Below are 16,451 nucleotides of genomic sequence, written 5' to 3'. Positions count from 1 at the left end.
ACCTCTAACAAATGAACCTTGTCCAATTTGACCCCAGGAAGAATCAAGGTTGCGCTTTTAGTACTAAAAAAAACCAATGTGTCGTATCACCGCCCTTGGATAACACCTCCCTTAAAGCCTCGCCCAGTATCGGAATACTAGATCTCGAAATCTCGAACGAATGCCAATTCCGCGGTAATCTGGAAGGCAAAGCCAAATTGGATTCGAAGAGGCTGGGTGTCATTAATAGAACATGGTTATACTTTAACCCAGTCCACATTCTAGCGCTCTTCAAAGTGCAGGTCCGGCCACAATAAAGTATTGCTGTCATCTCTGGTCTGGCGCACCTCCGTATCAGCTCGAACTATTTGACAACCCGTGCAACACCATGCTTGAATTGGCGGAGACCCAGTGCTCTGTGAACGGTTCGATCAACTGGTGTTGCGTAAAAACGTATCTTCATTGTTTCAAGAGAGCTCGGATGATTTGTATTTTGAAATTTCAATGCGAAAAATTGGCGTCAACTGGCAGCTATGTTATCGCAAATCGATTGGTTAGTGAGAGACCCGGAGGTCCACTTCCTTTACCTCCACCACTGTCTCGTAGGTCTACCCCCTTTTCCTCCCTCAGAGCCCTGTAGGTCCACTCTGCTTCCCTTTCCACACCTTTTCCTGAAAGGCAATTAACGCATCTGCAAGCCCTTCGATGGTGCAGTTTTCCATGGGCGGCAGTGATCACGAGTGAGTGAGTTTCCACAAAAAAATCATTATTTCTATTCAAATAGTACGTATTTCAAAAATAGATTACCTTTTCAAGAAACACTTAATTCAAACCTTGAACAAAGGCCCAATGGCGAGAAATCTTTAACCTTACATTTTTTTTTAAATTATGGCTTGTAAATATTTAAAAACTCGCTTGATTTTAATAATAAATATATTCAGCGATATAATAGTATTTTACTTTTCTTTTTACGTATATATATATATTTAAGATTATAGGGAAAACAATATTACTAAAACTAAAAGCAGCTTAACTCATAGTGCTGTTTTTGTTAGTTAACGAGTTTTTGCAGTACACCGAAGATTTTATGAACGATGCGGGAGTCGAACCCGTGACCTCTCGCGTTCCGTGCGAGCGCTCTTTCCAACTGAGCCAACCGTTCGAGTGACGTATCTATATATAACCTGCTCAATACCAATATTAATTGCAAATTAGGATATTGACTTGAGATGTCGCTCTTGCAAATCTAAGCAATTTATTATGTTTTTTAAGTGATATCCGTCAATTCTGGGATTAATTACACAAATAAGACTGAAGAGTAATGTGAGAATTGAAATCTGTGAGATACTATGTTTTGGGGATGGTTAAATGAGAGAAAGTCGATTTGTTTTTAACTGAGTGTGAATACATACATTATTTTGATTCGCCTTTAAAAACGATGTACCAGGTCAATCATGTGAGTGTGATTGCATATATCATTCACTGCTTATGTAGTTAAAATAAAAACAATTAAAGCGATATTAAAATATATTTGTTTATAATCAAAAGTCAACGTAACACTTCATTCCCGTACTAGTGTTAACAAGGCTTACAATTATATATTTAAATGCCTGTATGATCATTTATAAACTGCCTAATTTCTTTATTCGCTATATTAGTATATACGGTGGGGTAAGTGGTGCAATAATCATACCGACCATACGACACAATTCCCAATTGTTCATGTGTTGCTGAATTCACAAGTGCTCCGCCGGAATCGCCCTTTCCAAAAATAAAAATAATAAATCAGTAAAATTCAAGTTTAACCAAGATACAGTCACACAGAATTAAGGCATTATACCTAGTCAATTAAAAACTACTTCAAACGGAGCGAGGGCTATTTCTTTTTCAACCTTACTTGGGTATATAGTAGAAATCTAAATATGTATGAAGATTTGACAACAAGAATTGACACAATAGCTATAAATTTGTAACATACAGATCACCAGCGTGTAAGTAGTGATTTTGTGTTCATCAGAACCATGGACGTGGAACAGCACGTAAATGTGATGTATTCCAGTATATCTAACTGTAAGAACATTTCTACAAGCTGCAACTTAACAATCCACATAACGTAGCGATATTATGTATGTGTGTAATATGTATATAAGCGACAGTCGTTCCGTTAGAGTATATTATTTTTAACTGCCGCTTTTGTCGGAACGTTCCAAAGTATTCTTAGAAGGCAGCATGGAATGATACAATATAATAAATGATAAATTTCGAAAATAGTTTAACCGCAATATAAGTTATTTAACGACAAAAATATCGTAATGATTTATAAATTATTACATCAAGTCAAAAAAAATTGAAATTTTCTCAATTTACTTGTAAAAAATGCGATCTTTATACTAAAATAAAAAATGTTTCTTACATTGCAAGCATTATGTCCTTTTTCAGGCCTCAGAGCACAAATATTTCTTGGCGTGACTTTAAATATACACTTATCTGAAGATATTATTTGTAACCAAGTCGCATGTAAAGTATTGCTTAGTGGCCCGTCATCCTGCAAAATAACGAAAATAAATTACAAAATAATAATTATTTATTTGACAATTTTCAATGTTCGAATAGTTCAAACCAATGTGAAAGCCTTTGCCAAACTATGTGTTATAATTTCTATACTATTTTATATAGGATGTTCTCTTTGATATATTTTTAACTTAGTAAAGTAATGTATTTTAGCTGTCATCTACTTACTTTACTTAAATATTTACAAACATCAATAATTGTCATGATTACTTTATACTAAGTTGGCTTACTACGGTCTGTAACCAACTACTGTCTACTGGTACAGAAGTACAGTGCACAGAACGCAATCAATAATAATCTCTTAAAATCATACCCTTTAAATATTTGTACACTTACAACAAAAGACTTCTAGGACTTAAACCGGGAACTTTTTTTAGTTTATTTAGAGTAGATATAATATATATAAATAGTAAATAAATATAAGTATTCATTTCATTTTCTGCAATTTCTTAATGATCTCCTAGTCGAATAATGAGAAATAGTAAGCAATATTATCTAATGGTAATTTTGATTGGATTGATGATGCTTGTGACCCGTGATTAAAATATTTAGTGTTTTATAAAAGAGGAGAACATAAGCACATTGGTATCTTTTTAGAAAGGCATATTTTAAAAGTTCACGTCTTGGAAAAATCGTACAACGAGGCTCTTGCCACAGTTTTGTTGTATGAAGGAGATCGTTCCTTGACGAAAGCACTAAGAAAGAACGTCACTCGACCAAATGGTGGGAATGAAATCCGAGTTTGTGACGTGTGTATAGGCGATATATTGTATACCAAAATAATTATATGAAATAAAGATGCATTCCTCACCTAATTTAAAGCTGACTTAAGAATAATTTCAGAGTATTCAAGTCAATGTCAAGTCAGCCAAAATTGTTTCAATTATTCAAGTCAATATTATTACAATAACTTATGGAACTGGAATTTACTATAAATATTTATGTGATTTAATTAAATCTGAATATTTCACTTACGCTTGTAAATCCCCATCCAGCTACGGTAACATTAGTTCCAGCAGGTATATCAGCTCCACTGTCAGCGAGAGTAACGGCCTTTGTTGTTTTTCCATTAAGAGTTAATGGTTTCTCTAGTTCTATAACGCAAGCGTCATAGTCTAAATTATTTTTGTCATATTTAGGATGACAATTAAAACTTTTTAGTGGTATCTTTGGTGAAACCTGTAATTATTTGTAGAGAAAGGCCACGATTCAATGTGGCTGTTATTTATTTTGGTAAGAACAACTTACAAAACACAAGCAATAATAGGTAAGCAGTAAAAATTTAGTAGTCAATGAAATATAATTTCGTCATGACATAATATTAACCCGTATTATATACCCTCCACATTTAACGCTTTCTCAGCCATTTTAAACTCGTTTTGTGTACGTCTCCTTTAGATTTCCGCGTTTAACCCGCTTTTGCATTAGCTGTATCTAATTCATTCTTGCAGTTTTTTTTAAGTCACCCTACAATCGCTTCTGTAGTTTGCCTCTAGATCTCCTTTTGCCCCAAGGCCTCCAGGATTATTTTGCTTCACAAGACATGTTTTTATTTATTTATTTATTCAATCCACCAATGATAATTACATTGATTCAAGAAACAAAATTAAATCTTGTTTAATCTAAAGTTGCATTGCAAAAATGCATTATCTTTTAAGGCAGCTTAAGCTTACAAATATTTATATGGCATTATCAAATGAAGTACCTAATCATTATTTAAAAAACGTATTAACTTATTACCAAAATAAAATCACAATGAAATAGTTCTAGGTCACAGGTAGTTCGCTATACTGAAATCAGTTAAATATATTTTGATAAAATTACAAACTAGCTGACCCGGCAAACGTTGTTTTGCCATATAAAGTATAATTCACACGATAGTTTTATAAATAATATCTTATATTATATAGTTTTATACATAGCCTATGTGTTATTCAGGTGCGTAAGCTATATTATTGTAAAAATTCATCAAAATCCAATCAGTAGTTTTTGCGTTAAAGAAATTCAAACATACATCCAGACACACAAACTTTCACATTTATAATATTAATAGGATTATTTAATTTATCACTTAATAAAATTTTACTGCGGAATGTTTTGAGTGAGACCCAATAGTTATACTTTAAATAATTGGAGTTTGATTCTTATAATTTTGCCGTATTATTTTCAACCTATGTGTCAAGCATACTGTCACTTCAGCCTAGCCTCTTTTTGTTTGGTGGCATCGGTGACCTTATTAATGATTTCTAACCGCAGTATTTGTCTTGCGGTCCCTCAGCGAAAGTCTAATGAATTTTGTTCTGTTTCTCTGGGCAACATGTATTATGAGAGTATAAGTTCCTTTATTTATTTTACGAATAGTAACTATTTCAATAATCATTTTCATTTTTTTTTAATATTAACACACTTTTACACAAGTAATCATATCCCAAATTAGGCATACATAGCCTGTGTTATGGGTTGCAAAACAACGATACATTTAATACAGTATACTTACTTAAACATACACAAATACATATATACAATATTTCATCGTATTCATTATGTAAACAAGTTCAATTTGTAGTAGGGACCCAGTACGTCTATATACCTCATTAACTTGATTTCCATTACCCTTCTGTTTTTATTACCGAAACTATTACACTATATCCCTAGCTTATCAATGACAATTTGGTTTATTTTAGTCGTAATCGGTTTGGTATCATTTACTTTATCCTAATTAACCTTTAGCGCTCCACAGGTCTATATGTACCAATTCGAGGAACGTGTGAGGGCACCACCGTTATATATGGATCAACGATGAAATCCACATGACCTCATTCGATTTCTCTCCTTATTTTAGTATTAGGAATTGCTATTTTTCTTTAAACTTATGATAGAATAAGAGTTAAAAGTTAACGGAAAAATGGTGCAGGGACTTCAGTCTTTATCGGCCTTTATGTATAACATAAAAAAACAGACGAATTGAGAACCTCTTCATATTTTGAAGTCAGTTAATAATATAAAACACAGTACGAATAATTTATGTATGGCTTTATAGCTTGTTTCGATAGATTTCAGAGACATTCACTAAAATTATCCTAACTATAATCATTCTTTTGCTATAGGTAAAATAAAAAGTGTAGATACACTTTCGTGCGCCTAAAATTCACGCGGAAAAATTGCTCAGTAATCAACTGAATTGAAGCTGAGAGGTTTCGGATCGCGAAGGGTTAAGGCCAATTAACAAACCCGAAAGATTCGATAAAATATATATCTTGTAAATTTCAGTCTGTACATTGCCATAGATGGATTGAAACAATGGAATTAAAAACCTGCCTTAAGCTAAAACAACTCATACACAATTGATATTACAATACGAAATAAAGTAATGCACTAAATTCATATTTTAATGGATGTTTGTGCTCCATAAACGATATTTTGGCGACCTTTTTACTTGCAGATGATTTTACGTAGAAGGTAGGTAATGGATTTGAATCAGTAAAATACGAAATTACATCAGGTGTACCACAAGTATCGCATTTGTGTCCCCTCCTATTAAATTTATTTATCGACGACTTTCCAAATTGCCTGAAATATTGCACACCATTTATGTTTGCTGATGATCTAAAAATTCTTAAGATCATCAATACACCCGATGATGTCAATGCCTTACAGGCAGACCTGAATAGCTATTTTACAAGGGACGAGCTTAATTGTATGATACTGAATAAAAAAAGCGTTCAATGTAACTTCTACAAAATGCAAAGATAATATCACAACTATATACCACTTAGATAATATGCCTCTCAGTGAAGTAGTTTCTCTTAAGAGTTTGGGTGTTATATTTTATAGCAGCAAACTTACATTTTTACCGCAAACGCATATATACTCTTTTGTTAGTAGAGCCTCGAAAATTTAAAGTTTTTAAGAAATGTCGTAGGAAGGTTATCCTATACAAAAGTCCGGTTGACAGTATTTTGGAATACGGCAGTATCATCTGTAGACCACACTAGTCTTGCCACCGTCTCAGAATCAAAATAATCCAGAAGCGTTTCTTTACCACTTGACTTACTCAATTGAGTAATCGAGATCACTCACAACATACACTGAAAGACTTACTTATTTTAATATACAAACTCTGAAAGACTGAAGGGATATGATGGATTTACTTTTCTTATACAAAAGTATTAACAGCACTTATGACTCCTTTCTTGTGTCTATGTTTAATTTTAGAGTGCCTAGATGCCCACTTAAACCCATTAAGTTAACATTTGAAAAACCTTCTCGCAAAACTATTTTGGGTATCAATTCACCTGTGTCGCGTTTATGCAAAATTATAAATGTTTGGAACTGTTCAGAGATTCGTTGCCAAGGTTTCGCAGAAATGTAAAAAAATATTATGAATAAATAATAAATATGTATTCTTGATTTTTTCATTATATTTTGACTTGTTTGGTAGATGTTATTCATTTCTTAATTTTGTTAGATCAAAGAATGGTTTCTTATAATTATACATAACTATTTCACATATATTCACTTTTTCATATTTTCGCATACCTTAAAATGCATTTATTTGTAAGATATATTGTATAAGTATAAGTAATATTGTAATTACCACTGGTGAATCTAATTTAATCAATAAATTAGAGGAATCATAGGAACGCATACAGCGTTTGAGGAAGTGCACATGCTTTTTTGAAGGTATAATCCTGGAAACACCGAGCAAAGAAGTCATTCCATAGTTTGGTTGTTTGTAGCACAAAGTTTCTTCTCTTGTTCTCTTCAGTTGATGAGGATGATATGCAAGTTTGTGGTGAGTCGTGTCAAGGTGAAATTCGAAGGCAGGAATAACGTCAAACAGTTATACAGAATAATACCCGTGATAAATGCGGAAGATGAAGTGAAGTCACTACAAAATGCCATGTTCGAGCAGGTCTGCTTTGCTGGTGGTCAATTGGTTCGTGCTCAAATGGTGCAATAAGAGAGACCAGACTCCATTTTATATTAAAAGACGTCTGCTATGTATAGAACAGTAAAATCTGGGCCAGCTTGAATTATTTTTCTTGCTATATTTATGACCCCTAGTTTAATCAAAACCAATTTGTCTTTGCTTTCTAGAAGACCAAGGATATGGCAATCGCTTGGGTCTTCGAGAACCAGCATGATGTTCTCAAGAGGACTCGATACAAGACGGGTTTCGTCCAGCACTGGTCAATTTTTTCCGACAGGCACGTGATTTAGAGGGGTATACGCTACGTTATCTCAAGTATAATGCATGTTGAAAACATTTAAAATGTTATTGAAATACAGAAAAACAGTGTAAAAGCAAATTAAGATAAGAATAGTGTGAATTTACTAAAAAAAAACATAAGAATCGAGATTCCAAATTTACAATTTTATTTACATACATTTATATATATAGAAAACATTGTTTTCTGTAATACGGTAATATTAAATCCTGCATGTATGGGTCAGAATCGTAGTAATGTAATAATAAGAAAACAAAATCATATAATTGATTAACTTACTGTCTCTGATTCATCTTTATTCGTAAATCCTGCTCGCACCGTAATATTTGAGAACCTTTGAAATTTAAATAGTGCTATATTAAGGTCCGTATTAAATGAAAGTCATAAAATGTAGGTAACGAGATAGGCAACCGGCTAACTAAGAATGGAGCTTCACCACCATTCATAGGCCCAGAACTATTTTATGGTGCTGGAAAATCACTTATCAAAGCAGCCACTTTCAGGCTAGCCAAGCTAAGCTGCTTCTAGGTAATGCAGGACAGGAGATAACTGAGAGCCCTCACATGGTCCGAGCTCAACCCAATGACGTCCAATAAAAATCGACTAATCTCCAGACGGTGTCTCAATATGTTACCCTTGATTAAAGTGTACGCCGTGAGCTGACCAACAGCATACAAGTCCCTGCCTCTCTCCGGCCACCCTGCTGTCATAGTAAATGTTGGGTAAGGGTGTTAAGAAAGCCCGGGATATGGAATATAGTATGACCGCGCGGAGACCTACTTTCGGCCTAGAAATGAAATTATACATTATAATAGACTCTATATTAGGGCTTCCAATCCCGCGGTCTGTATTCAATCTCGGCATTTGCGGGACTACGAATTTTCAATCCCGCGGGATCTCGGTACTTGAGGGATCCCGCATATTTAAAATATGCTTATTTTAAAACAATGAATTTATCAACTCCACAGTTATTTACGTACATATTGCAATTGAAATGAGATCGATCAAATTAAATTGTTATTTTCACAAAAAAAAAATACAATAAATATTATAATAAAAAGCAAAACAAAACAAATCGTTTTCAAAAAATACACAACGCAAAATTACAAAATCAAAAAATACACATTTTAAACTGATAAATTATTACTTAATTATTAAGTTTTTCCGCTTTTAATATTAACTGAAAATGTTTGCGAAGGAAATACAACATTTCCAAACTGTCGTCTGCCAAACTACTATTACCGTATTTTACTCTATTGCCTGGGCAGAAAATGCCCTTTCTGCTTCCACACTTGTGGGCGGTATTAATTTTAAGGGCTTGTACGTGAATGAATCTTTCATTCACGTACACACCCTTAAATTTTTATTCTGTTTGAAAAGGATGTATCAATAAACATCACGAAAATACGAAACAGTTAATAACTTGAGTTATTAAGAAAAATAATTCACGCAGATTATCCTATTTTGCATCGCATGCACGCTTTTTTCGTAATCCGTAATCCCGCATCTCGCGGGATTGGCAAATGGTGCGGGATCCCGCAATACCGAGATACCGAAATATTGGAAGCCCTACTCTATATTCTACACTACGGGAGACATTATTTTATACTTATTTTGAAATTTTAGTGATGATTAAATTAATTAATTAACACGTTTCTTGTTACTTAACTTGTTTACTAGCTTCTATAAATATATTCTATAATTATTACAAACGTGCCAACCTTTGTAAAGTTGAAAGATCCTACAATACCTGCATATTGTGGATTCTTTCATCTAAAGAAATTTATCTACTTAAAATAAAGCAATGTATAGAATTAGGTGAAGCTGTGGTAATTCTGACACAGGTCAGGAAAAAATAAAAATGGCAAACATCTTGAGTCAGCTACAGGGAAACATCTTTTGGAGTTGTATAACATCAATGGATTGAGCGTTGCAATCCAAAAGTGCACATAACATTTTACCAAGATTAGGGTAAGGTGATCTGTTGAGATTATTAAGCACAAGAATTTTGAAAGAGAAAGTCTTCTTGGTAAAATCTTCGTTTTACCCGGAAACCGGTTGAGAGAATGTTTGAGAACGGGAAATACTCCAGTACTCGTTCTGCCATTATTTTTTTTTTTTTTTTTTTTTTTTTTTATTTATTTATGATTCCTTACAGCTAACAAAATGAAAAGAGTATATTAAAAATTATACAGAATAGATACGCCAATTAAAAGGAATACTATTAACAGTACAATAAGTATGTGACAAAGTAGTTTAAGACAAAAACGAAAAATACTAGAAAAACTTACAAGAAAAAATTACATAGAAAGAAAAGAAGAAATCGTATCCATATTGAGTAACTGAAACGGTGAGTAGGTTGTGTGGTGTGAGTAGTGTGAGTGAATGTGAGTAGTGTGAGTGAATGTGATTGGTGTGAGTGAATGTGATTGGTGTGAGTGAATGTGAGTGGTGTGAGTGAATGTGAGTGTTCGAATATAATGTTTAAATTACGATGTGAGACTAATAATTTATCCTGAATATACTGATGATTAACTCCTGCAATTTAAACAGTTTAATATCAGTTTTTTGAACCTCAGACGTGATAAGTTGAAAATGTCGACGGAAGAAAATTTCTTATTATATATGTCAGGAATTCGAAATAGAGGTGAATATTTAAGATACTTAGTAGAGGCAAAGGGAATGTTAAATAAATTAGTATGCCTAGTACGTAATGTTGGTACCTGGAATGATATTTTATTTAAGATATCTGGACAGTCAAATTTATTATGTAATATATCATAAAGGAGTAACATATCAATTACATCTCTTCTATCTTCCAAGGTATCGATTTTATGATAATTACAGGCTTCTTTGTAGTCTATAGGAATGAATTGAGATTTAAAATTCAATTTTTTTATAAATATCTTTTGTATTTTTTCAAGGCGGTCAATATAACATTGATATGTAGGCCTCCAGATAGGACTTGCGAATTCAAGGATGCTTCGCACGTAAGCATAATATAGCACTTTTAGGCACAAGATGTCATTGAAAGGTTCGCAAGTGCGAAGAATAAACCCTAGATTTTTATAAGCCTTCTGTGTTATTATTTCGATGTGGTTATTATGGGTTAGTTTGCTATCATGGATCACACCTAAATCCCTTATTTGAGTAATTTTTGGAATAATTTCGTTATTTAAAGTATAATCAAATTTTATGTTATTATGCTTTCGTGAAAATGTAATAATTTGACATTTAGCAATATTAACTGTTATTTTATTTATTTTATAATATTGTGACAGTCTATTTAAGTCATCTTGTAACATAAAGCAATCGTCTATTTGTGAAATCTTTTTATAAATCTTTTTGTCGTCAGCATACAGCAAGAAGTTTGAACTAGCAAAACAATTACTGATGTCATATAAATATATATTGTATAACAAAGGACCCAGGTGCGATCCCTGAGGTACACCAGAAGTCACCTCAACAAAGTCTGATCTAAAACCACCGAGGACGACGGCCTGACAGCGATTTCTTATATACGATTCTGTCCATCTAAGAAGGTTCCCTCTGATTCCAACTGCGTAAAGCTTCTTTAATAGTATACTGTGGTTGACTCTATCAAAAGCCTTTTCAAAATCTGTGTATATTACATCTATTTGTGATCTATCATATTATTAGGCAGGTATTTCAAAAGACTCATGTCGTATCTCTTGTATGCATATATTTATAGCCGGTGACTAAACACATTTGGTCAAAAATTACGTATTGAGATACCTTCTGAAATACGGACCCAAGTTTACTTAATCTCTTTTATACATAGCTATGAAGGTAGCAAATCGGTGACCAAGTGTTTTACTTGGTCACTGAATACGTATTGCAACCCTTCTGGAAAACGGGCCTGAGTGTTTTTGGTCTCTTTCATGAACGACTATGGAAACAGCGACAAAGCACAATATCACAAATTGACACAATTCACACTTCTGGAATAATGGATATACGTGTCTTGTGTGGTAATCAAATTATATTAGAAAAATACACGGTTTTTATTATTATAGAAATTAGAATAAGAAACGAAAAATAATATTAATCACATTTAAATAATTACCCAATCACACAATGCGCCGCTGTTAAAATATATTTTTCGCTAAGTATTGATCCTCCACAATAGAATAAATTCCTGTACTTAATGGCTATCAGTAATACCTGATAGGGAAATTCTTTAATATTTGTTTTATATCCGCCTACAATTTTATCATCTTCTGGTCCAGGCTCGACTTCTTCTCCGTAAGATTCATCTATAAATAAGTAATTATTAAATAAAGTTTTTTATAGAGTTTCTATAAAAAATAGGCGGAAAAATATATTTTTCTTATACTTTCGAGAAGAATTAACACAAATAATAATAAAAAGTGTGTCTTATTCATCTTTAACAATAATGTATTTTATTGAGACTGGCATCTACGACTTTTAAATGGAGATATAATGATAAAAACAACTTCATTTATATGGTAATTACAAATTTATCTCCATTTTCTAATTAACACTTCTCAGTATCACAGGAAATTATTTCCTGTCAACTAAATAGAATACCTAAATAAACTTATACATCAATGAATTTATATTTTAAAACACTTTAATTTATTATTATGTCCACTTGCTCGGGGTCTCTCAATCTACTCGACAACACTGACTCTGATTAGTGTAAATTGCGGGTTGTTACGGACCCGTTGTAACACCGTCGTGTCAGTCTTATTCGAATCGAACACTGTAACGATCGGGACTCTCATTTCCTCCTCATTGTCATAAACTGTTCGGAACACGTATTTCTACACGTGTCCTCAAAGTTAAAAGTCGAGCGGCGTGAGGTTGAGAGACCACGGCGACCAACCGACAAGACCATTTCGCCCGATCCATCGAGTGACTTACTCTTCTTGGAGCTACTCTATTAAAACTCTGGGTGCCGTAGTTAGTGAAATTACTGGGCAAATGAGACTTAACCTCTCGAGGTTATGAGCGCAATTGTAGTGCTACTCAGAATTTTTTCTTATCTTTTTATATTAACTATTTTAACAAAATATATTTTAACAAAAAACAACCCACTTCAAAAGCACTATTCCTGCAGCCGCAGCCCCGCTCTCGCCTCTCGGCTCCTCACGTCGTGCGTCCGACTCAACCACATCTCACCTACAACTATGTATGTAGTTACAAACCTACCTTGGCTGACACCAACTCCAAAATAACAATAAATAATAAATCATAACTAGAATTAGCTTAATTAATAAGATTGTATAAATATACGCAATTATTTTTATACTTTTTGATGCATATTACCTATTATTTTTGAAATGTGTTTATTTTTTATTTTTACATAAGTACACTAACTAATAATTTGTCTAAATATGTGCAGATGTACTAAATTTTGCAATGCACAAATGAACGTAAACGTATTGCAATTTGAATAACGACAGCTAGAAATTCTGCCAAAGATCGGACCCTTACTGTAAGTCGTTAAGGAGTTCCATTGATCATCATATTCAATAACGACAATTACTTGACCATAACGACGTTACGGTAGTTGACTCAAATATGCGGATTGCATAAAAAAGTTTCGGCCGAGTATCTTTAAGAATTGAAGAGTTCCGTTACTTTGTCATGGATCACATTATCAGAAATTAACCAAACTTTTTTTGAAGTATTTGATTTGCAATTAAAAAAGAATAATTGAAATTGTTTGGCGCGATATTGAGTTTTTCGTAAATTTGTCGCGCACATAGTCTTAAGACTTGTATGGTTTTCTCATGGATGCTACTTTCATATCTGGAACAAATTGCAACGGGACCGCACGGGAAGCACCAGCTTTAAAATAAATAAAGAATTATCAAAGTCGGCTTACCCATTTGAAAGTTCTGAGGTAACAAGCAAAAAAAAGAACATACCGATGAATTGAGAACCACTGCCTTTTTTGAAGTCGGTTAAAAATAATTGTTTACCGTACTATAATGTCACCAAAAAGCACGGTTTTTTTGATGCCACATACTACTAAATCTAGGTTAGGTACTATGGTAAGTTAAGAGAAATATTAGGTAATAAGTACTGCGGTCATAAGAAAAAAAAGGCGCATCTTGCATTTTTTTCAAAATTGAGTTACATAATATATATTCGGAATCATTAAAAAAAGCGCATCTATTGGTACTCACTGTGAAACAGGGCACAACTGTAGTATCATGGGAGTTATCTCTAAAATGAAATACCGTTTCCGGTCTTTACGACGTTGAAAAAACGCATTTATTTAGAAAGTCTTAGTCTCTTACGAAATATGAAATGTATCCTACAATGAAAAAACGTTTCTCGATTAAACTAAGAAAAAAAGACACTTCTGCGTAGATACCTCTTTTCATCTAAGTATAAAGAAAAATGGTGAAGCGCAAGTGGCAGATGCGTTTTTTTTTACTAAATACCGGTGTTTGTGCAGAACGGAGCGGGAGTCGAATCTATTCCGCCATCATGAAGAAGACTGATTTAAAACTAAGAAAGGCAAATACGATTGTTTTCAGATTTAAGTATGACTCGTTGAGAGTAATTTAAAGTAAATAATATTCATTTGTTTACACAAAGCAAATCTGATAACTATATTTTCAATACACTACATGAAATTATAACCATCATTACGTGGAAGCATACCAAGAACACTGGCAGCATTGTCGCGTTGGATAGCTAGGTTAATCCGTTGACCGAAACAGGGATGACTTCATTAATGCTGGCGAAACGCCTGCGATTTTAGGCAGGATAACCCGTGATGCCCAAGAGCATCTACCTGAACGCCACATCTACATTGATATGGTTCATTCAGTTTTATATCTAGCCGAGTAATAAATTAAATATTTGAATTTTTTTAATACTATAATATTTCCTTAATTTGGGCTCTCTCTTCAATCTCTTTGCCAATGTTGGGCAAACAGACGAAGTTGTCGATGTCATCGACTCAGCAGAGTCGTTAACTTGACTTTGTTATTTGTAAACATCCTTCGTACGTCTGAATAAAGGCTATTATTGTTATTTCCTTTTTTTCTTAATTATAATTTAAATAAAATGTTAAGATTTTTTTAGATATTATTTATTAATCACAATTCTGACGTAGTTTGCTATTCCTAGCCTAAAACTAGCTATAATGTTTAAGTATGACTCGAAATTGTATCTACCATAAAATTATTTTAACTAATAAAGAGCAACATAGCGAGCCCCAATGTTTCTTTGTGATAGTGTTGAAATGAAATGAAATGAAATTAATTTATTGCGTCGAATACAGTATACATTATACATCTTCAATTTATTGTAGTGTCTTCTATTCGGTTCTTTGAATGTTAGGAATAACTACTTCATTTTCTGATCTTATTTATGTTTCAATAAGGGAGGTTATCATTGAGCTGACACACAGATCATAATACTGATCCATATTTTAATTCTGTTTCAGATTATTTTCGCTGCAAATTAGCGCTTGCTGTCCTATCCTAGCCTCAAGAAGCTGCATCGGTACAAGTTATGGTGTGTCCGTGTGGCTATCCATCACAATGTTTTAGGATAGTATATTTCCTAAGTATTTTTTCCTGTTAATATAGTTGCTTAGGTATTTATTGTTTTCAAATTTTGTCTTCTGCACATAGCAACGCGCAGTTCATGTCATTCGCGGACCAATAGCTGAGCTCATTGCTCAGGTCCAGCAATATTTAACCATTCATTCCGCCATAACAAAATTAAAATCAAAATTTAATTTTTGACACTTTGGGTTGTGAAGTGGACACTGTTTTAGATGATTTGAAATTTGTAATAGAAAGATTGTTAAATGGACCAATACTGAAAAGTCAATTAATGAGTGATAATATCAAAATATGAGCTATGTTTGTAGCCAAGCCAGTGATCTTATGAAATGTGATCTACATGTTATTTGAGAGGTGCAAGAGGCTTAAAAATTCACACCGGTGAAAATCACAGTTCCACGTTAGTTTCGGATATACATTATAGCACCTTGCCCTCGATAAATAACGCATATCGTAATGCAACAAATTTTTCGGAATTATTAGGAAAATTAAAGAATTCGGTTCCAGTATTAAAGCGAATTCCAAAAGGGGCTCGCATTACTGTTGCAACTGCACTCTCCAAAGTCATTCGATCTACTGTAAGCCAAAATTAAAAAGATAGTTGGGAGCATTTGTTCATGTTCGCATATTCCATTTAACATGCACGAATAGATGACCACAGTTCACTAACACAGAAAATAAAATCGAATTGTTCTGACCCAAATATCTTTGGCAATACTTTAAATAGTAACCAAAATTCAAAATTTAACCTTTTTCGAAAAGTAGAACAGAAAGTTAATGACAATGACGTGGAAGGTGCTGCATCTATACTTTTTTCAAATGATATCCTGGCGCCCGACTCAAATCAAACACTTTTGGCTTTACAAAGTATACACCCATCACCAGATTCTATTCCGGATTGTGTTATTCTGGAACCATCTTTTTCTGATAATCATCTACGGGCAAACGTTTCTAAAATTTGTTGTTGACATATTTCTCCTTTCCTATCGACTAAATTCATCCCAACTCAATTGGATTTTGGCTGAAAAAGTGGTTGCGAAGCTGCAGTCCACGCTGCGCGTACTTTTTTGGAGAGTAACTCTAGTGATGTCTT

At 33.4% G+C, this 16,451-nt stretch overlaps 1 protein-coding gene across 5 annotated transcripts in view; it reads right to left on the bottom strand.

Annotated features, from left to right (window-relative positions):
* Positions 1 to 1,521: 1,521 nt before the first annotated feature.
* LOC126970472 (trypsin 3A1-like) overlaps positions 1,522 to 16,451 on the bottom strand; it is a 32,105-nt gene continuing 17,175 nt past the window's right edge. Inside the window, exons 1-6 of one of the 5 annotated variants that reach the window (XM_050816398.1) lie at positions 12,139 to 12,277; positions 11,869 to 12,058; positions 8,061 to 8,115; positions 3,526 to 3,729; positions 2,393 to 2,524; positions 1,522 to 1,740 (exon numbers count right to left, since the gene is read on the bottom strand). In XM_050816398.1, coding sequence (XP_050672355.1) covers positions 1,582 to 1,740; positions 2,393 to 2,524; positions 3,526 to 3,729; positions 8,061 to 8,115; positions 11,869 to 12,058; positions 12,139 to 12,187 — 789 coding nt within the window. In that variant the 5' untranslated portion in view covers positions 12,188 to 12,277 and the 3' untranslated portion in view covers positions 1,522 to 1,581. Of the gene's footprint in view, positions 1,741 to 2,392; positions 2,525 to 3,525; positions 3,730 to 8,060; positions 8,116 to 11,868; positions 12,059 to 12,138; positions 12,278 to 16,451 lie in introns of those variants that run through there. The other 4 variants (XM_050816402.1, XM_050816403.1, XM_050816401.1 and 1 more) reach the window with 4 other exon arrangements.

This window comes from Leptidea sinapis, chromosome 21, assembly GCF_905404315.1.
Source record: "Leptidea sinapis chromosome 21, ilLepSina1.1, whole genome shotgun sequence".
In the NCBI taxonomy this organism is placed as follows: Eukaryota; Metazoa; Arthropoda; class Insecta; order Lepidoptera; family Pieridae; genus Leptidea; species Leptidea sinapis.
The sequence above is the reverse complement of the archived record's forward strand: the minus strand, read 5'-3'. Positions and strand labels throughout refer to the sequence as shown.